Below are 21,054 nucleotides of genomic sequence, written 5' to 3'. Positions count from 1 at the left end.
ATGCTATGTTTTACTATTGTTGAAATATTGTCAAGGCCGATAGGGGCTTTGCAGTATCGGGTGCCTTGTTCGAAGACTGGGTAGATTAATGCTGAAGACATCAGGAAGAGGTGGCCAAGATGGATTGTACACTCAGCACGTTTGGCTGAATGAAGATACGAATGCTTGAGTTTTACCTTTTCCACAGATCTGCTGGGCTCCTCCACTGCTGCTGATTAGGATATTCGCGGAGCCACCACCTCCTGTTCAGTGCTCAACTATGAACCACCAATCATTTGGCTAATGTGAAACTATGTTCAGCTCTACCTGCAGGAAAACTGTTCCTGTAGTTACATTTCTGCACTTACCCAAACTTGCGTATGAATTTTGTGAAGATATTTTTTAATTTTACACGGAAATGCCGTCTCATATCATCCCGCAAATTGCCAATACTTTCCATCTGCCAATACAAAAGCAATACGAGAAAAGGCTTTTACACAAAATGAGTAGTCAGGTTCTAGAATTCACTGCCTGGGAGTACGGTGGAGGCAGGCAGAATGGATGCATTTAGAAGACAGTCACACAGTTAATTTGAAAAGGCAGAACATGTTGGCTTAAGGGAAGACGGCTAGAGAATGGAACTAGGTGAACTACTCATTTAAATAGTTAGTACAGACACAATAGGCTGAATGGCCTTCAGCGCAATAAAATCCTATGAAAGAAACAGAATTCAGTAGGAATGCATAACAGAGGAGTGGAGAGAAAGGAAGGAGGACAACAACGGAGCGGAAGGATGAGAGGGAGGCAAAAAAGGGATGCTCATAAGGGAAAAAAAAAGGTCAGTCATTTGGTTCTTAAGCCATTCCCAAATAAATTCAATTCGTTCCTCAAGCTTATCATAACCCTCAATGCCACGATATTCCAAAAGTTTACATGCTTTCAGACTGATACTTATGGCACTCCATTAGTTACATCTCTCCAACCTGGAAAGAATCCGTTGATCCCAACACCATCTTGTGTTGGGATACCAGGATCGCCTCTCTTAGATTATATTACCTACAGTATCGATACAGACCCCTCAGCCCAACAAATCCATACCGACCCTCTGAAGAGTAACCCACCCAGACCTTCTATCTTATACTTACCCGTGACTAATGCACCTAACACTATGGGCGATTGAGCATAGCCAATTCACCTGACCTGCACATTTTTGGATTGTGGGAGGAAACTGGAGCACCCGGAGGAAACCCACGCAGAGACTGGGACAATGTGCAAACTCCACATAGGCAGTTGCCCAAGGCGGAATCGAACCCGGGTCCCTGGTGCTGTGAGGCAGCAATGCTAACCACGGAGCCACTGTGCCACCCTGCAATAACAAATCTTCTCAAAACTTGCTATAACATTTTATATGGCACCTTATCAAACACCTTCTGAAAACCCAATACACTACACCTATGCACTCTGCTTGACTGCCTTAAGATTTTCCAAATGGCCTGCTATTTCTTCCTGAATAATGGACTCTACCATTTTCCCAATAACAGATTAACTGGCTTATTATTAACTGTTTTCTGTCTCTTTGTCTCATCTTGAAGAGGGGTGTCACATTTGTGATTTTTCAATCTGCTAGAATCTTCATGGGATCAAGTTGAGTTCTGGATTATTTCAACCATAACCGCCATAAACATTGCAGCCACTTCCTTGATAACACTTAGATGCAGGTCATCAAGTCCTAGGGACTCGCCTGCCTTTCATCCCACTAGTTTATCAACTACCTTTTTTTCCCTTGTGATAGAAATTCTGAAAAGAACTTTACTCCCACTATTTGCTTATTTGTCTTTGGGACATTTAAAATGTCCTCCACTGTGAAGACCAATGCAAAATATTGGCTTAATTATCTGCAAATTCTGTTTCCCTTATTAATTCCACCAGTTGCATCCTCCGAGAGATCCACACTCACTTTAACAATTCTATTTTTATATACTTGTATAAGCTATTGCTGTTTGCTTTTATATTTCTTGTGAGTTAACTTTCATAATCAACTTTATGCCTTTTTTTTATAGGTTCTTAATCATCTGTTGCTTGTTCTTAAAAAAAAAAATCAACCAATCCTCTGGTCTACAACTAGTTTGTCCAGCTTTGTATGCCTTTCTTTAAATTGAATATTCTCCTTGACTGCCTTTGTTAACCACAAGTGGTCACTCTTACCCAGTTCCCCTTTTTCATAAGAGTATTTTTTTTAAAACTGTGTTTTATGAAATATCTGCTAAAGTGTCTGCCACTGATCATCCACGATTATCCCCATAGTCTATTTTCTAGGCCAGTTTAAAGAACTCTTTCTTTATGGCTCTGTATTTGCCCCTCAAAAGTTGAGACCAGAGCTGCTCTCCCTCAAACCATATTTGAAATTCTATGTTGTGACTATTAACCCCATCAAGAATTCTTACATATAAGATCTCTTATACATCCATCCTTATCACACACCACTAGATCTGAATAAGCCTGCTCCTGGGTAGGTTCTGCATTGCACTCCTCAAAGAAACGATCCCAGATGTAGTCTACAAATTCACCTTCCATGTTACTCTTGCGTATCCTGTTTGACTGGGAGAGTGGGACAGGGGCAGCTAGAGGTGCAGGATAAGGGAGACTGAGAATACAGTTTCTTTAACTTGCAATCACTAGTCAATGGATTAGCAGCACCACACAGCTAGGATTTGGGGATGCTGTAATGCTGCTTGGTTGCAAAAATGAGATTACAGCTTTGACTAGTGTCACTCACCAGCAGCTGTAGCTGTTGAGCCAGAACCTTTGTATCCATGATGAACAGAATAACTTTGATAAAACTCAGGGCTGATTTGATGACATCACGTGTTTTGGACTGAAGCAAGAGACAGATGTTTTGAAGCAGCTGCTCAATAGTAGATACATCCATTTGATCTGAGGGCAAGAGGGAGAAAATCAGAATCATTTGTCCATGTTGGTGTGAACTCCAACAGATCCTGCTGAGGGTCACTTCCTTTGCCTCCTTTCTATTTCCTCAAGAAGTGTCCTACAGAGCAGTATCTATACCAATTCTCTCAATCCAACATTCCCTGCTGCTCCAGGAATGGTTGGTTCAAACAGCCACAAAAATTACCATTTCACACTGCACCCAAGACTGATCACGTTTCCAAGATCACAGTGCACAAGATGCAGATCCACTGACTGGACCATTCCAACACAGAGACTTACACAATTAAGTGGGAAAATAATGGTCTCACTTCTTTACAGATGATTGACAAAACTTCACTCACTGATATACAAAAATGAAAGGGAAGAATCGAAACATATTAGCTTCAGCTAAATATTTACTTTTCTCATTTCGTACCTTTGAATTCAAACACTAGCCGAGTGAGTGCAAGAACGGTGCAGCTGATCATTGTGACGGATCCAGTTAAACCAGCATATACCAATGCCAGGTACTGGCCAACAGCCTCTACAAAATAAACACAGCTTATTAGGAATTTTACACTCACTAGCTTCTCTGCCTTTAAGTCGCAAGAATACAAGGTACATCAATGGTGCTCAGGGAATGTTCTAAAATATCCTAACCCCAAATGGCCCATCATAGTTCTGCAAATACTGGTCTGCACATTTAATTAACATAAATTTAAGAAACAAGGTAGAAATTATTTACTACTAGGGACGAATGAGAACAAGAATAAAAACTCACCTCTCGAGTCTTCATAGAACCTTAAAAAGGCCCGTCCAAACTCAATTAATAAGGTGTAGCCATTTCTACGAGCTCCAATGGAGACTTCTTTCATGCAGATTATAACCTTCAGATTAAAAGGTTTCCTGAATTAATTCTGTGATATGTCAAAGATCAACATCGTGAAACAACAATCCATACAGTGGTGCAAGGGGCCAGTCTTCATATTACCACATTTTCTACAATTCAGTCTAAATTGCTGCATTATGATTTAGAACTGCCACAGCTCAAACAATGGGATCGTTCTCTGATGCGATTCAGTTAGCTCTTCATTAGCAGTACCAACGAATTATGTAAAATATACACTGCAGAAGCAGACAAGTAAGCCCAATCAGTACGGACTGGTATCTATGCGACACTTGAATATTATTCCATCCTTCCTCAGTTAACTATGAGCATGACCCTACATTCCCTTCTATCTCATCTGCTTGTCTTCCCTTAAAGGTATTCATTTTATTGGCATCAACATTTCCTTGTGATAATGAGGACCACATTCTCACGACTTATGCAAAAATACATCTACTTTACCAAAACCTTACATCATTTTTCTGTATAAAAACCAAAAAAAACTGCAGATACTATAAACCAAACAAAAATAAATTGCTGAGGAATGGCCACTCGACCCGAAACGTTAACTCTGATTTCTCTCCAGATACTGACACACATGCCGAGCTTTTCCAGCAATTTCTGTTTTTATCATTTTTCTATACATTTCTCTTTTCAAGGGAAAAGAGACCCAGTAACTTAAACTACTTTCAGTGAGTAAACGCTAACATTTTTGCATTCAAGATCAGTTGCAATTTGGCCAGTATCTATTACTTATGATTAAAATAGTTGAAACATGGGCTGACTAATGTTTGACATAAGTTTAGTTTGTTTTGAGAAGTAAACCCTAGGGGTTGGTTTGTTTTTCATGGTCTTGCTACTTCCAAGGATTTTGTGCATTTGTACTCCTGACCCCTTTTGTTGCCCTGTATTCCTCTCACCTCATACCTATTTGGTGTCATATAAAATTGCCTTTTCATTTCCAAAGTCTAAATTATGAATATACATTGAGAACTGCAGTGATTCCATCACTGATTCCTGTAGGGCTTGACCTTCTGCAACTTAGAACAGTCATTCTTTACCCTCCTTGCTATTCCAGTCTTGCAGCAAGCTAGATGACAATATTGTTATTTGTCTCCCGACTCCACTATTAATCATTAAGCTATTGTATGGAATCTGAGCAAAGAAAATTCAGAAACTGTATTTAATACATTATCTATGTCTAGTCTCTCACTAGTTCAAAGAATTTAATAAGGTTAATCAAGACTTTTCCATCTGATATTTATGCTATTTATCAGATTATTTTCCATTTCTAAATTTTCTATTCTCTCCTTTTGTAAGGAATCCATTAGTTCTCCTATTGATGCGCTCTTTTCCTAAACATTCGTAAAACATTAGGAGAAAATGAGGACTGCAGATGCTGGAGATCACAGTCAAAAAGGGTGGTGCTGGAAAAGCACAGCAGGTCAGGCAGCATCTGAGGAGCAGGAGAGTCAATGTTTTGGGCACAAGCCCTTCATCAGGAAAGTCATCAGTTCATTCCTGATGAAGGGCTTACACCCGAACCGTCCACTCCCTGCTCCTCAGATGCTGCTTGACATGCAGTGCTTTTCCAGTGCCACAACTTTTCACAAGTAAAACATTGGCTATCAACCAGTGGTTGAATTATTAAATAAGTATACAAGTACCTCTGCTATTTCCTACCTTCCAACTATTTGACTCAGTCATTTTTTTTCATAGAATGTAGGCACCACTGACTAAGCCACCATTTAATACCCATTCCCAATTATCCTTGGAAAGGTGGGGTCATAAATCACTGCAGTTCAGGCAGTACAGGTGCTACACCTGGGTCAAGACAAAACTTCTGAATTTCCTATTGAATTTGTTGAATATTTTAGATATTTTCTTACCAACCTGTTCAGAGTATCTATGGAGCAGGTGGGACTTACGAGTCATAGAGAGGTTCAGCATGGAAACATACCATTAGGTACAACTGGTCGATGCTGACCAGATATCCTAATTAAATCTAGTCCCATTTGCCAACACTTGGCCCATATCCCTCTATTCATGTACCCATCCAGATGCCTTTTAAATGTTAGAACTGTACCAGCCTCCACCACTTCCTCTGGCAGCTTATTCCATACACACACCACCCTCTGCGTAACGACATTGCCCCTTAGGCCCTATTTAAATATTTCCCTTCTCACTCTAAACCTATGCCCTCTAATTCTGGACTCTGCACCGCATGGATAAAAACCTTGTCTAATTACCCTATCTATGCCCCTCATGATTTTATAAACTTCTATAAGGTCACAGCTCTACCTCAGATGCTCCAGGGAAAACAGCCCCAGCCTATTCAGCTTCTACCTGTGGCTCAAATCCTCTAACCCTAGCAACATCCTTGTAAATCTTTTCTAAACCCTTTCAAGTTTCACAACATTCTTCTGGTATGAAGGAGACCAGAATTGCATACTATATTCCAACAGTGGCCTAACCAATGTCCTGTACAGCTGCAACATGACCTCCCAACTCCTGTACTCAGTACTCTGACCAATAAAGGAAAGCATACCAAACATCATCTTCACTATCCTATCTACTTGTGACTCCACTTTCAAGGAACTATGAACCTGCACCCCAAGGTAACTTTGCTCAGCATCACTCCCCAGGACCTTACCATTAAGTCCTGCCCTGATTTGCCTTTCCAAAATGCAGCACCTCACATTTACCTACGTTAAACTCCATCTGCCACTCCTCAGCCCATTGGCCCATCTGATCAAGATCCCATTGTACTCTGAGATAACCTTCTTCACTGTCCACTACACCTCCAATGTTGGTATCACCTGCAAACTTACTAACTGTACCTCCTATGTTCACATCCAAATCATTTATACACATGACAAAAATCAGTGGACCCAGCACTGATCCTTGTGGCACACCCCTGGTCACAGGCCTCCAGTCTCAAAAGCAACCCTATACCACTCTCTGTCTTCAGTCTGCAAGCCAGTCCTGTATCCAAATAGCTAGTTCTCCCTGTATTCCATGAGATCTAACTTTGCTAACTAGTCCACCATGAGGAACCTTGTCGAATGCCTTATTGAAGTCTATGTAGATCACATCCACCGCTCTGCCCTCATCAATCCTCTTCATAATCCTTCAAAAAACTAAATCAGGTTCATGAGACATGATTTCTCAAAGCCATGTTGACCATCCCGAATCTGTCCTTGCCTTTCCAAATGCATGTAAATTCTGTCCCTCAGGATTCTCCCCAACAATTTGCCCACCTCCAATGTCAGGCTCACCAGTCTATAGTTCCCTGGCTTTTCCTTACCTCCTTTCTTAAATAGTGGCACCACATTGTACCTGGGCCTTCTGGCCTACAGGTAGGGACACTACCAATGTGCCACAAATGGCCTTTGTTGACTTCTTTTATTGAGGACAGCTCATTATGCTCTTCCCACAGGAACAAATATTCTTTGTCTGCTCTAAAATTTCATATTTGATTTCTATTGGATCACCTTTTAGTCTTCTCTTTTCTCTTGAAAAGAGACCAAAGCTGTTTAAACATTTCCAGTTCATATAACCTGACATTTCGAGAATAATAGTTGTCAGACTTTAGCAACAGAGTCAGCACCAAGTGCAACCAACGACTGGTTTGTTTCTGATAATATTGGCTCAGGGTGAGGGGAATGCCAACACGGACATCAGGGAGTCTCTCCTCCTCACGAGAGATCTCATGGGATGTTCCAAGATGGTACTTCTCAAATTGTGACCAGTGAGCCGAGGGTGTTCATGAGACACTGGGGTAGCAACGGCTATCACAAAGCCCCAAGAAGGCTGTGAGGTTCATTTAAACTCCAACCTTTTTTAATCCGTGCGAGCGATATCACAGACCTGTACCCTGCCTCAGGGGTAAATAAATTAATTGAAAATAAATTATTTTCAAAATCTTTGAAAGTGAAAGCCCTGATCTCTCAGCTCTCATTGCAAGTTCATGGCAATTTCCATGCCTCAAAAACGGGTCACAGTTGGAAAAGGTTCAGGACACAGTACTCTCCAATCTGTGAACTGGAAAATGCTTTAACCTAAAACACAATACCATGCAACAAGTCAGCACTCCCAGAACATTTCAGCAGACAACTAGATGGAAAAATAAATGGTTCGAATAATTGATGGTGTCCTACCTCAGGAAGCAACGCAACAATGAATGGCTGATGTTCCACTGACAGCTGTTTGACAATATGAATCAGACATTTTAACCTTGGCTAGGTGGAGAAAGAGAGAGAGAGAGAGAGAGAGAGAAATTTAGAGGGATCCACCACAGACACCACACTCCATAATTGGCTCAGTAGCCCGGTTACATACACTTGAAGAATCTTCCTTTCAGTGGTACACTCACCCTCTTTGCAGGAGAGGCTGCACTCTTCAGAGATCCCAGCAATGTTTCTTTCATCTCCTCCAAATGTTTATGAACAAACTGTCTGCATGCTTCCCTCTCCCCACCACACATCTCCTCAAGGATTCGATAGGCCTTCTTCTGGATATGATGATCTTTGCTCTATCACAGAAAGAGCAAAACAGCATAGTTGGATCACTCAGATGCAAACAGGAACTCAGTCCCTCAAGCTTTCACCATTTAATTAGATCAGAGTTGATCTGGAAAAACTCTATCTACCAGGCTTAGCTCTGTACTTAAAAATCTTATCAAATCGAGTTATGGGTTTTAAGTCATTTCCCGAACATCTTAAATACTGAATTTCCAACTGGTCTCAGCTTTAACGGTTACTTAAGGAAGTTCCAGATTTCCAAACCCTTTAGTATAAACTTCCCGACATCAACCTTGAATGCTCCAACTCTAAATTTAAGGTTATACCAACTCAAAATAGTGCGGATGCTGAAAACCTGAAATAAAAACAAAGTTCTAAAGAAACTTTGAGCAGTCTGTGGGCATCTGTAGAGGGAAAGAGTTAAAGTCTGAGTTGATGACCTTTCATCAGAACTAGATTCGAAATCTTAACTGTGCCACTATTTCACAGATGCAGTCAGAAAAAAGTGACCAGTACACTGGAACATGGTCCAATGCAGGTCAAGGTGAAAAGCATTAGAATAGGTGGGTCAATGGTATGGGTGTTGACGTGAACTAGAGCAAGACACAATTCAGCCCCACCATTTTCTAAATTGCACATTCTATCTTTAAGAATCATATAAATAACTGGGTCAGGACTTACTTTCAAGTCATTCCATCTTTATTCTTGCATTTCAATTTTAAATTTCCACATTCATAATCACAATGGGAATAGTCTGTGAAAATGTGTCACCTATTTTTGAGTATGTTTAAGGTAGGGATTGAGCAATTTCTGATTACAATGCGTGGAATATTTTGGGGATGGGTGATTAAAAGGCAATGATGTGATCAATTAGCTATGATTGTATTGATCAGGATCGATGGGCTGAATGGTCAACTCCCATGTCTAATCTCTTACTTTTTGAGACATGCAGCTTTCTGACACTGTTGCAAGTGACAACTTGACTTTCCTGGCCTATGCCCTTCTATATCCACCATCCACCCACCTCTCCCCATCTTAGCAAGTACCAACAAGATTCTACCTACTCAGTGCTCCAAAGCAGCTGTATTTTTGTAGGATTCCAGAAGACAGACTCCACCTTCCAAACCCCAGGAACACTTCTTTGGCATTAAGGAAACATCTCAAGCACACTAAAAAAAATTCTCTACTGCTCCTAGACTAAGGGTCGCCTCCAGCACTAGAAAGTCACCAGGGCTCCCAGTAATTCCACTCTATCAAAACATTTCTACTCTGTAAAACCTGTCAACTCTCAGGCTGCATCAACACATTTTGAACTTGACTACTCTTGTAACCAATTATTTTAAATCAGATGAATAACATGCTCATCATGCCTCTGGTTCAATCAAGTAGAAACCTGTAACATCGCTATTTACCTGCAAGAATGGGAGGATGGTCTGGAAAATGTTATTCATGCTGAGCTCATCGACCACAGGTGCCATTGCCACAATCAGGTCCATAAGTGACAGCCTATTGGAAACCAAAACATTGAGTGTACAACTGTCTTACTGTAAACTTGGAAAATAAATAGCCTAGTCTCAACTTTGAAATTTTAATAATTTTAAGAAATATTAGTCCAATTCTAATTTAATGATGCACACAATAATTTCACTTGACTATTCATCAACTACGGCACTCCAAGAAATACAGGCAGAGTTAAACTATTGGCTAAGGGAAATGCGTCCACGACACAGTGGTTGTGTCCTTGCCTCTGGGCAAGGACGTCTAGTATTATGCCCGACTTGCACTGCAAATGTCTCCTGTCTGAGCATACTGATTCAAAATACGTTTTTCTTTGAAATTGCATTCTGGAGTATGAAGGCAGCCAACATGCCCTCATGCCTCTGGTCTAAGGCCAGTGCATGGTCAACATATCTGCCTTTTGGTGATGTTCTCCTTACCGCGTGAACTCTGAACACTCTGCCTTCTTCAGCTTCTCAATGGCCTTGTCCAGAAATCCACACACCAGCTGTCAAACAGTAGCAGGGAATTAGACAACAGGGCAGTCTATTAATCTGTACTCAATGTCTGGGCAGGTACATTGACAAACCCGTTCAGAAAATGATTCACAATCCCAGCTCAGAGTGTAACTCTAAGATCAGAGAGTGCCAGTATATGCCAATACAATTGTGAATTTAAGGCCTGAAATTAGAAAATAGCTTACACTCAGATTTCAGAATGACAAAATCAGAGGTGATTGGTGATGTTTCCAAGTTGATATCAACAAACTCACCTGCTGGTCAGTTAGAGTCAGGTATACTTTGATAGTGTCAAGCACAGGCAGTCTGTAGGCTGCACTCTCTCCACTTGCTGGTTCTGTGCTATAAACATTAAACAGGACTGGCAAGAAATTCTTGGAAAATCGACTCACTTCAGCTCGATCAGTCTCTGGAAGAATAAGAAGCAAATGGAATGTGTTCACACCAACTCAGATTCAAGCCTCCTCCTGCACCACACAGACAGTACAGCTGACTGGACAGAGTACACTGTCCCCCTCTCAACCGGAATCTGACCTGCTGCACAGGCTGAGGCTACTCCCTATTGAAGGGTCAGGCCCGGTGGCAGCTCTTCCATCCACACGAGCCTGGGTGGCCAGCTCTCCCGTCCACCCAGGCAGCAGAATTGTTTTTATTCTTATTTGGAATGTACGAGTTGTTGGAAAGTGAGCATTTGCTGCATGTCCCTAGTTGCCCTTGACCCGGAAGGCTCCCTAGGTCATTTCAAAGGGCAATCACACCATTGCTGCAGGTCAGAAATCACATGTTGACAAGGCTGGATAAAACTGACAGATCAGATATCCTTCATTAAATTAAAGGAGTGAACTGGTTCAACAATAGTTGCATAGTTGCCAAAACTCTAGCTTTTAACTTAAAACTTTAACTAATTTCAAATTTCACCATCTATTACAATGGGATTTGAATCCACGTCCCCTAAGGCATTTACTTGGGCTTTCAGATTACTGGTTCACTAACATTAGCACTATGCCACACCACCTCTTAGGTGCAGCTTTGCCAGTTAATGAGACCAACCATGGTACAGCGCACTCAGTCCAAGAGTGAATTCAGCAGGAGGCTCCACAGGTGCAGCATCTCTAGTCAAGGAATATACACCTTTCAATGTAAACTCAGCAAAACCCAGGAGCACCATTTAACAACTTGGGACTGATCATGATTTGCATTGGAATTGCGACTGTTTCGGGATGGATAGAAAGCCAATTGGTACTGGATTGCTTGTGGAGCTTCTTCAATATTTCTCCAGGTGAAATCTCTGTTACCGAAGCCACAACTCACCATTTTCACAACCTTTGTTGATGAGCGTGCGAAGCGCCTGACAAATGGTGAGTCGGAGGTCTGGGCGGTCACTGATGACTGTGCCCAAAGTCCTCGCAATACCTTTGAAAGCCACTGCTGTGTCTGTGGGTTTTGTGCAGAATCCTGGCAGCATGGTCCAAATCTAAATAAAATAAATACTGGTGATCAGCAAATGATCTACAGCCTGAGTGCAGAGAATAACATCAAGGGTTAACACCTTGGTTCAATGATGGAGAGAATTGTTTAATTCCAGGTAAGAACAACTGCCCTTGACATTATGGCAGCATTTGACAAGGAGCTCGAGCAAACCTGAAGTGAATGATGATTGGAAAAAATATCTCCACTGGATTCATACATAGCACAAAGGAAAATGTTGTTATTGAAGGCCAACCATCTCAGCTCCAGGGCTTCACTGCAGGAGTTCCTCAGGGAATCCTAGGCTCAATAATCTAAGCTGCTTAATCAATGATATTCCTTCCATAAAAATGAATAGTGGATACAATCATTAATGACAGCATAAAAAGTATTATTTCAGATTCCTCAGATACCTTAAATACTCTGCCTACATGCATGCATGCAACAAGACCTGAAAAACATTCTCGCTTGTGCTGATAAATGTTAATACTTGCACCTACTTCTGTTTGTCACCATAAAAAGATTAAATCAGAATTAATGGGAATTAATGAAAAATATAAATACTTCACTTGTTCTTCACTACCAAATGTAATAAACGTACGTGCATTCAAGTTTTTTATTAAATGTAGTTATTTCACTCTGAAAAAAGGGAATACATTTAGTTGAAACATTCTAACATGAGTTATAATCACATAGTTTTCTAAGAGGCCAATGTGCCATGCAGAGTTTGTCTGGTTGTATGATGCACGTGAATGTGAAGATAAAGAACAAAGAAAATTACAGTATAGAAACAGGCCCTACGGCCCTCCACGCCTGTGCCAATCCATTTCCTCTATCTAAATCTACCGCCCCATTTTCCAAGGATCTGTATTCCTTTGCTCTCTGCCCATACATGTATCTGCCTAGGTACAACTTAAATTAAACTATCATGTCCGCCCCTATCACCTCTGCTGGGAATGCATTCCAGGTCCCCACCACCCTCTGCGTAAAGAACTTTCCATGCATATCTCCCCTAAACATTCCCCTCTCACTTTGAGCTCAATTACTAGGGGTCACGAGTCCCCTACTCTGGGAAAAAGCTTCTTGTTATCCACCCTGTCTATACCTCTCATGATTTTGTAGACCTCAATCAGATTCCCCCTCAACCTCTGTCTTATTAATGAAAATAATCCTAACCTCTTCAACCCCTCTTCCGAATTAGCGCTCTCCATACCAGGCAACATCCTGGTGAACCTCCTCTGCACCCTCTCCAAAGCATCCACATCCTTTTGATAATGTGGCGACCAGAACTATACGCAGTATTCCAAATGTGGCTGAACCAAAGTTCTGTACGACTGTAACATGATCTGCTAACTCTTGTACTCAAAACCTTGTTCAATGAAGGAAAGCATGCCGAATGCCTTCATGACCACTTTCCAGACCTGCGTTGCCACCTTCAGGCAACAATGGATCTGAACATCCAGATCTCTCTACACATGAATTTTCCCCAGTACTTTTCCATTTACTGTATAGTTTGCTCTTGAATTGGATCTTCTAAAACACATCACCTCGCATTTGCCCAGATTGAACTCCATCTGCCATTTCTCTGCCCATCTCTCCAATCTATTAATATTCTGCTGTATTCTCTGACATTGTCCCCTTCACTACCTGCTACACCACCAATCTTGGTGTCATCTGCAAACATGCTAATCAGGCAACTGATATCTTCCTCCAAATCATTTATATATATCATAAACAACAGTGGTTCCAGCACAGATCTCTGTGGAACACCCCTGGTCACAGGTTTCCATTTTGAGAAACTCCCTCTCATTACTACTCTGTCTCATGTTGCCCAGCCAGTTCTCTATCCATCAAGCTAGAAAACCCTTGACCACATGCGACTTCACCTTCTCCATCAGCCTACAGTGGAGAGTTTGATCAAACGCCTTACTAAAGTCCACTGTCGGTCAGAATGATGGTTCAGACTTGCTTACTAGTGTTAGCTGCAATGTTGTGTGTCAGTGACTTGTATTTAAGACCACCCACAGGCCACCTCAAGAACCCTCATAAGACATACTTGGAAAACCACTTACCTAGCAAGAGAAGGCCAGCAGGCACATGGAACATCACCAACTGCAAGTGCCATCCAAGCAACTCACCATCCCTTCTTGGAACCATATCACTATCCCTTCATTGTCACTTCATCAAAACCTCAAACTTTCACCCCAACTGCACCAAGCAAGCAACTGAAGTACAAAGATGGCAGTGATTCAAGGCTGCAGCTGACTACCATCTTCTCAAGGGCAATTAGGAAAGGACAATAAATACTGCCTTTCCATCCTGTGAATTCATTTAAAAATCCCAAACCCAACTATCCACACAAAGACAGAGGGAATTTGCACCTCAACAGCCTACATTAGACTGCTCTCTGGTGATAGAGCAGCATCTAGCATAGTAGCAGACTGCAGTTGAATGGAGTTATGTATAAGAGAGCCTAGGAATACAGATCCTTCTCCTCTTCTATAGAGTCACTGCTGTCACTGGTTCCACCTCTTGGTCCTTACCTGCCATTGCAACGTGTCATAAATTTTAGCTTCAAGAGATCGTCCAGACTGAGCGAGTTCAAGTGCTACAGAGAGAAAGAGGAGTTCAGCATCAGAACACACACCATAACTGGACATACTGGGCCAACATCAAGGCCAAAATTTCCCATCACCCCACTGCTCTCTCCAATTAAGTGCATGTGCCAGCAAGAGGAGACTATATGTGAGAGTGAGTGAGAGAGAGACAGAGACAAAGGGGGGTGTGGAGAGAACATCTGGGAATTTTGTTCAAAGTGAAAATTCAGTGTATGGGGGAAAATATTAATGCCAGATCCTTCCTGATAAAGGGTCATTGGATTCGAAATGTTAACTCTTGTTTTTCTCTTAATAGATGTCGGCAGACCTTCTGTGTTTCCCCAGCACTCAGACTTCCAGCATTCTGCTGTGTGTGCTTACTGAAAGGGGTTGGTGAAGGATCAAGCTTTAGTAACAGTAATAAATCAAGGGATAGAATCAAGGAAGAGCAGCAAAATTCTAATGCCAAAATACTATGGTCAGAAAATGACATGATTAGACAGAGAAAAACAGCAGTCAAGACTAAATGCTGTAAAGATAACAAAAAAGCAAAACGTTTGGCATCTGAATGTGCTGAGCATTCTTAACAAGTAAATGAAACAAAAGCACTCATTGAAGTAAATAAGCATGATCTGATGGCCATAACAGAGACACTGTGTCCTGTTGCCCAGCCAGTTCTCTATCCATCAAGCTAGAACACCCTGGACCCCATGCGACTTCACCTTCTCCATCAGCCTACAGTGCAGAACCTGATCAAACGCCTTACTAAAGTCCAGTGTCTTATAAAGACAGTGTCAGACAAGATGATGATTCAGACTTGTTTACTAGTGTTACTGCAGTGTTGTGTGTCAGTAACTTGTATTTAAGACCACCCACAGACCACCTCAAGAACCCTCATGAAACATACTTGGAAAACCACTTATCTAGCAAGAGATTTGGATCTGAACACTGATGAGTATATGACATTCAAGAAGAATGAACTGCTTCAGGTGAAGGGATAACACTCCTAACCAAAGGTGGCACTGGTGCAGGAGTTAGAGATGGTGCAATTCAGCAGAATTGGTTTGGATGGAGATGAAAAAGTGTAATGGAAACAAGTCATTAGTGTGAATGATCTACAGGCTCCAAAACAGTAACCTTAATGTGGAAGACTTAAGTATAAAAGAAAAAAATACTGGATGTTTGTGACAATGTGATGGTAATAAGCATAGATGATGATATTCCACATATAAACTGGAAAAATCAGATTTACAATCGTAGGCTCACGGTATGAATGCTTTCAAGGTAGTTTCTTACTTCAGCATGCTCTGGAACCAAAGAGATGAGCTTATATTGGACGTAGTATTGTGTAAATTGAAAGGATGAATTAATGACTTCAAAGTAATGGTGCTAGGGAATAGACCTCATAACACGATAGAACGTACATCCAGTCTGAAAAGGAGGAGGTCTAAAACTAGTATTTTGAATTTAAATAAGGGTAACTACGTGGGAATTTTAAAAATTTATTCAGGGGATGGTGGGCATTGCTGGTTGGGCTGGCATTTATTGCACATCCCAAGAGCCTTTGAGAAGCTGGTGGTGAACTACCTTTCTGAACTGCCAGTCCATTTAGTGTGCATACAAGCACAAAGGCTAAGCTCCCTGAAGTGAACTAGTCCCGAATTGATAGATCAGTCGAGGCGCAGCGCCAGATATTTAAGGAGATATTTCAACACTCCATGTAACTGCATTCCAACAAAAAAAAAATTCAAAGGGCGGATACATGAAGAAGTTAAGGAAAGGGCATTGTGCAATGGTGAACGGCAGGTCAGATAACTGATTGGAATATAAAACAATGGCACAAAATGACTAAAAGGTTAATCAGGACAAATGAATTACAGCATTGAGGATGTTAACTGGAAATATGGAAACAAACAGCAAGAGTTTCAATAGTTATCTTAAAAATGGAACAAAATAAAGAATTTAGTGCTGGTCCTCTAAAGAGTGAGGCCAAGGAATTAACAGTGGATTTTAGAAAATGGCGTAATAAATGAATACATATCTGAATCTGTCTTCACAGAGAGGTGACAAAAAGCAAACCAGTAATACTTGTTAATCAGGAGGTTGAAGGAAGAGAGGAACTCAGTGAAATTATAGTCACTCAGCAATGGAAAGTAGCACTGAACAAATCAATGGAGCTGCAGGTTGTTAAATCTCTGAATCTAAATTAACTTGATTCAAGGATCTTAAAAATAAATGGCTAATGAGGTAATCAGTATGTTGGTGTTAATTTTCCAAAACAAGTTATGATTCTGGAAAGGTTTCAACTGTTTGGACGGTAGAAAATATTCCCGTCTTTTCGAGGAGGAGAGGGAAGGATACCAGTTAGTTTAATATCTTTCATGAGGAAGGTGCTAGAATTGGTCACAAAGGAGATTATAACTTGCATTTGGAAAAACATTTCACAATCAGAAGAGTCAAGGTTTTCTGAAAAGGATATCGCACTTAACCAAATTATTGGAATTTTCTGAAGGCGTAACATCTATTGTACGTAAAGGTGAGCCCACTGATATCCTGTTTTTTGGATTTCCAGAAGGCATATAAAAGTGTTATCACTCAAAACAGGAACTCATAGTATAGGGGGAAACGTATGAGCAGGGACAGAAGATCGACTGACTAAAAGAATACAGAACAAATGCATAAATGGGTGTTTCTCAACCCGGCAATGTGTGACATGTGGTATCCCACAGAGTCTGTGCTAAAGTCTGAGCTAAAGTCTGAATTAACATTTATGATTTAGATGAAGGGACTGAAGGTATAGTGTCTCAATTTGCAGGTGATACAAAGATAAATGAGAATGCGTGTTGTGAAATGATTATAACAAGGATGCAGAGGGGTTTAGTGGGGAAAAATCTGGAAAATGGCATATAATGTAGGAAATGTTAAGTTGTTCACTTTGGCAAAATGAACCAAAAGGCAGAGTATTACTTGAACAGATAACGTGCAGAATTTCAATGTGCAGCAGGATCAAGGAACTTTGGTATATGAATCACAAAGCTTTCGTATGCAGATACAGCAAGCAATTAAGGCAGCTTATGAAATGTTATCCTTTATATGAGAAATTGATCATAAAAGCAAGGATATTATGCTTCAGGTATATAATGTAAATGTGATGGAGGCAGTTCAGAGGAAATCTATCAGGAACAATTGAAATGTGCGGATACCTTATGAGGACCAGGTGGTTTCACTGGAGTCGAAGAGTGCATTGCTGGAAAAGCACAGCCAGTCAGACAGCATAAGCAGGAGAGTCGATGTTTCGGACATAAGCCCACTGCTCACATGCTGCCTGACCAGTTATGTTTTCCCAGCACCACACAGCTTGACTCTGATCTCCAGCAAATGCAGGCCTCACTTTCCCCTAATTCATTATAACCTTACTGCAAAGCCTCTTCCAAGGATGCCTACCTTGAAGAAGTTCTCCTCCTCCCTCTACAAGGATCTCAGTACGTCTCTCTCTCACTGCAGCCCCAGGTCATCTTCTCTGCCCTGAAGGTCTTCTCCTGCTCCTTGGATGCTGCCTGACCTGCTGCACTCCTTGACTCTGATCTCCAGCATCTGCAGTCCTCACTTTTTCCTAGCTTTCTCTTGAGTGTAGAAGAGTGAGGGGTGACTTGAGTTAAGTATAAAAGATCCTGAATGGTCTTGGCAATGCGGATGTGGAAAGATTATTTCCTTTTATTGAAGGCGCACTAGAGATCACTATTTTAAACTTATGGGTGGCCCTATCAGGACAGATCTTAGAGGAATTCTTTGCTCCAATACCTGTAGGACCATGGACCACACTGCCTCAGAAGGCAGTGGAGGTAAGTATACTGAATGTTACTAAGGTAGAGTCAGATGCTTGTAAGGAAAGTGAATCACAGTATAGTTGGGGTAGAAGGGAATTCAGGACAAACCGATCTGCACTGATCTTGAATGTTGGAGTGGTTATGAAGGACTGAGTGATTTGCTTCTACTCCTAAACCCTGTGTTTGTGGGTTCCTCTCCTGTTCCCCAGAAGCCCTTTTGCTGTCTTCTCCTAGCTGAGTGTGGACCCATCCCTCCCTCACCGTCCCACCTAGTACCTCTGTTCTTGAGATTTGCAGCCAAGGGTAGAAAGTATTGGTTGAAGAAAGTGAGCCGTGTATGTTTTACATGGTCTCGGATCACAGGAATGAGCCAACTCCGAGGAAAGTCGAACGTCTCCCTAAAGCAAAAGACATGTCACAGAGTAAGGTCAACGCTTTATGAGAGGTTTGATCAGAGTAAATAAAGGGAGACTATTTCCAGAAGCAATTTGGAAACAGTGGATATAGGAATAGTACACAGGAATCATGCACCATTCAAGTATGTAAAATTTCTAAATAATTCTCATTTGTGCAAAGGGTTACAGCTTGCAGTGCTTGTAAAGTTTAATGTCTAAAATGTGGTGCCTAGAATAGCACAGAACTCTAGCTCTGGCCTAACCACTGTTTTGTATAGGGGTAGCATAATTCCTTCCTTTATATTCTCAGCCTCTGTTTATAAAATCAGTCATCCAATATGCTTTTCATACAAGCTTCTCAACTTGCACTTTTCATCTTTAAACACTTCATCTTTCTGTTCTTGCATTTTCTTCATGTTGGACCATTTAGATTATACAGTTTCTCTTTATGCTTTGCAGCAAAATGTATAACTTCATATATCTGTCATAGTTCATCTGTTAATTATCTGTCCATTTCACCAAGTTGTCCATGGATTCCGAAAGTCTGTTAGCCTGTATACCCCAGTCGAGGATATTAATGCATTAGAGAGTTGTGGTGCTGGTACTGACCCTTGATAATCATCAATCTCTCCTCCCATTCATTCTGGGGAAAGAATACTGATTCACGGCAACTCTCTACTTTCTGTCATAAGAAGAGAGTATTCAGGAGCAGTAGCAGGCCATTTCTTCCTGCTCTATTATTCAATTAACATATGGTTGATTTGGTCGCAGTCTCATCTCCACTAGATAGACCCCTCTGTCTATCTAAATTCCATCTAACTCATCCTTGAGTGAATGTGAAGACTCAGCCCCCACTAGAAAATTCCTCACTTTAACAACCAAGGAAAACATTTCCCAATGGCATCTTAGAAAGGACAGTCTTAGTGTTAAACTATATCCCTTAATTATGGTCTCCCCTACAAGAAATAAACCATCCTCTGGGTATCGACCCTATACTGTACCTTAAGATCTTAGGTGTTTTCATCAAGATTATCTGGGTGTGATGTTCTTTGGAGGGTTAGTGCAGACTCAATGGATCAACTGGCCTCTTTCTGCACAGTAGCATTTCTATGATTCTATGTATCACCCATTCTATAACATCTCTAAACAGGTTGATTAGAAAACATTGTACAAGATCCAGAAGTCTTGATGGACATGAAAATGATGTTCTTCTTGAGGACGAGTCCAGAACTAGAGGACCCTGTTTAAAAATTAGAGCTTCGCCTTTCAGAACAAAGATGAAAAGAATATTTTCTGAGGGTTGTGAGACTTTTAAAGAAGGTAGTGAATCAGGGTCAATAAATATTTTTCAGACTCAGGTAGATTAATTCTTGCCAGGCATGCAATAAAAGGTTTTTGGAATAGGTGAGAAAATGGAATTCAAAACACTAATTGGTCAGCCATGATCTTACTGAACGGTGGAGCAGTGGTGCTAAATGCTCCTTGTTAATATCTAGTAGGGTCTGATGCCAAGAGTAACTATAAAACAGACAATGTTGATGTTAGTTGAGTATAACTGGATGAGAACTTGACTGTGCGCAAATATATCGAAAACAAGTAATCAGGTGGGATTTGGTTAACAGGGAGTTGGAATAAAACTCTAACCAGAAAACACATGCCTGAACCCTGCCTAACCAACACTTTAAACTCTGGTGCTTGTATCTCTTAATTTGTATCCTCACTTAAGCCCTCCATCCCAGGAATGATTCAGGTGAACCTTATCTGAACCTCTTCTAAAGCAATTATAATATTTTCAAGTAAAGAAACCAAAACTGGACACTGTACTCCAGATGCTGACCCACCAACACCAATACAGTTGTAGTAAACCTTTTTTATTATGTCAGTTGTTGGAAGGGATTCTGAAAGGTAGTATTTATAAGCATTTGGAGATGCAAGGAATGATTAGGGATAGTCAGCATGGTTTTGTGCGAGAGAAATCATGTGTCAAACTTGATTGAGCCTTTTTGAGGAAGTAACCAGGAAGATTAGAGAGGGCAGAGCGGTCAATTTTGTTTACTTAGACTTTGGTAAAGCCTTAACAAGGTTCCGCATGGTAGATTAATTAGTAAAGTTATACCACATAGGATTCAGAGTGACCTTGCCAAATAGTTACAAAAATGGGTTTAATGGCTGGAGACAGAGTAATGGTGGAGGTTGTTTTTCGGACAGGAGGCCTGTGGCCACCAGTGTTCAACAGGGATTGGTGTTGGGTCTACTTTTGTTTGTCATTTATATAAATGATTTATCTGAGAATTTAGGAGGCATGATTAATAAATTTGCAGATGATACCAAAATTGGTGGTATAGTGGACAGTGAATAATGTCATGTAAGATTACAAAGAGATCTTGATCAATTTGGTCAATGGCTAAAGAGTGGCAGATAGAATTTAATTTGGATA

General features: G+C 40.9%; 1 protein-coding gene across 1 annotated transcript in view; it reads right to left on the bottom strand.

The window, feature by feature from the left end:
• The window catches only part of rrp12 (ribosomal RNA processing 12 homolog), a 56,879-nt gene that overhangs the window by 16,018 nt on the left and 19,807 nt on the right, over nt 1-21,054 (bottom strand). The window contains exons 15-26 of the mRNA XM_072557305.1: nt 18,499-18,620; nt 14,342-14,406; nt 11,643-11,805; nt 10,586-10,740; nt 10,254-10,321; nt 9,729-9,822; nt 8,169-8,327; nt 7,954-8,034; nt 3,689-3,794; nt 3,344-3,451; nt 2,756-2,913; nt 348-439 (exon numbers count right to left, since the gene is read on the bottom strand). Coding sequence (XP_072413406.1) covers nt 348-439; nt 2,756-2,913; nt 3,344-3,451; nt 3,689-3,794; nt 7,954-8,034; nt 8,169-8,327; nt 9,729-9,822; nt 10,254-10,321; nt 10,586-10,740; nt 11,643-11,805; nt 14,342-14,406; nt 18,499-18,620 — 1,371 coding nt within the window. The remainder of the gene's footprint in view (nt 1-347; nt 440-2,755; nt 2,914-3,343; nt 3,452-3,688; nt 3,795-7,953; nt 8,035-8,168; nt 8,328-9,728; nt 9,823-10,253; nt 10,322-10,585; nt 10,741-11,642; nt 11,806-14,341; nt 14,407-18,498; nt 18,621-21,054) is intronic.

Source organism: Chiloscyllium punctatum, chromosome 38 (genome assembly GCF_047496795.1).
Source record: "Chiloscyllium punctatum isolate Juve2018m chromosome 38, sChiPun1.3, whole genome shotgun sequence".
Classification (NCBI taxonomy): Eukaryota; Metazoa; Chordata; class Chondrichthyes; order Orectolobiformes; family Hemiscylliidae; genus Chiloscyllium; species Chiloscyllium punctatum.
The sequence above is the reverse complement of the archived record's forward strand: the minus strand, read 5'-3'. Positions and strand labels throughout refer to the sequence as shown.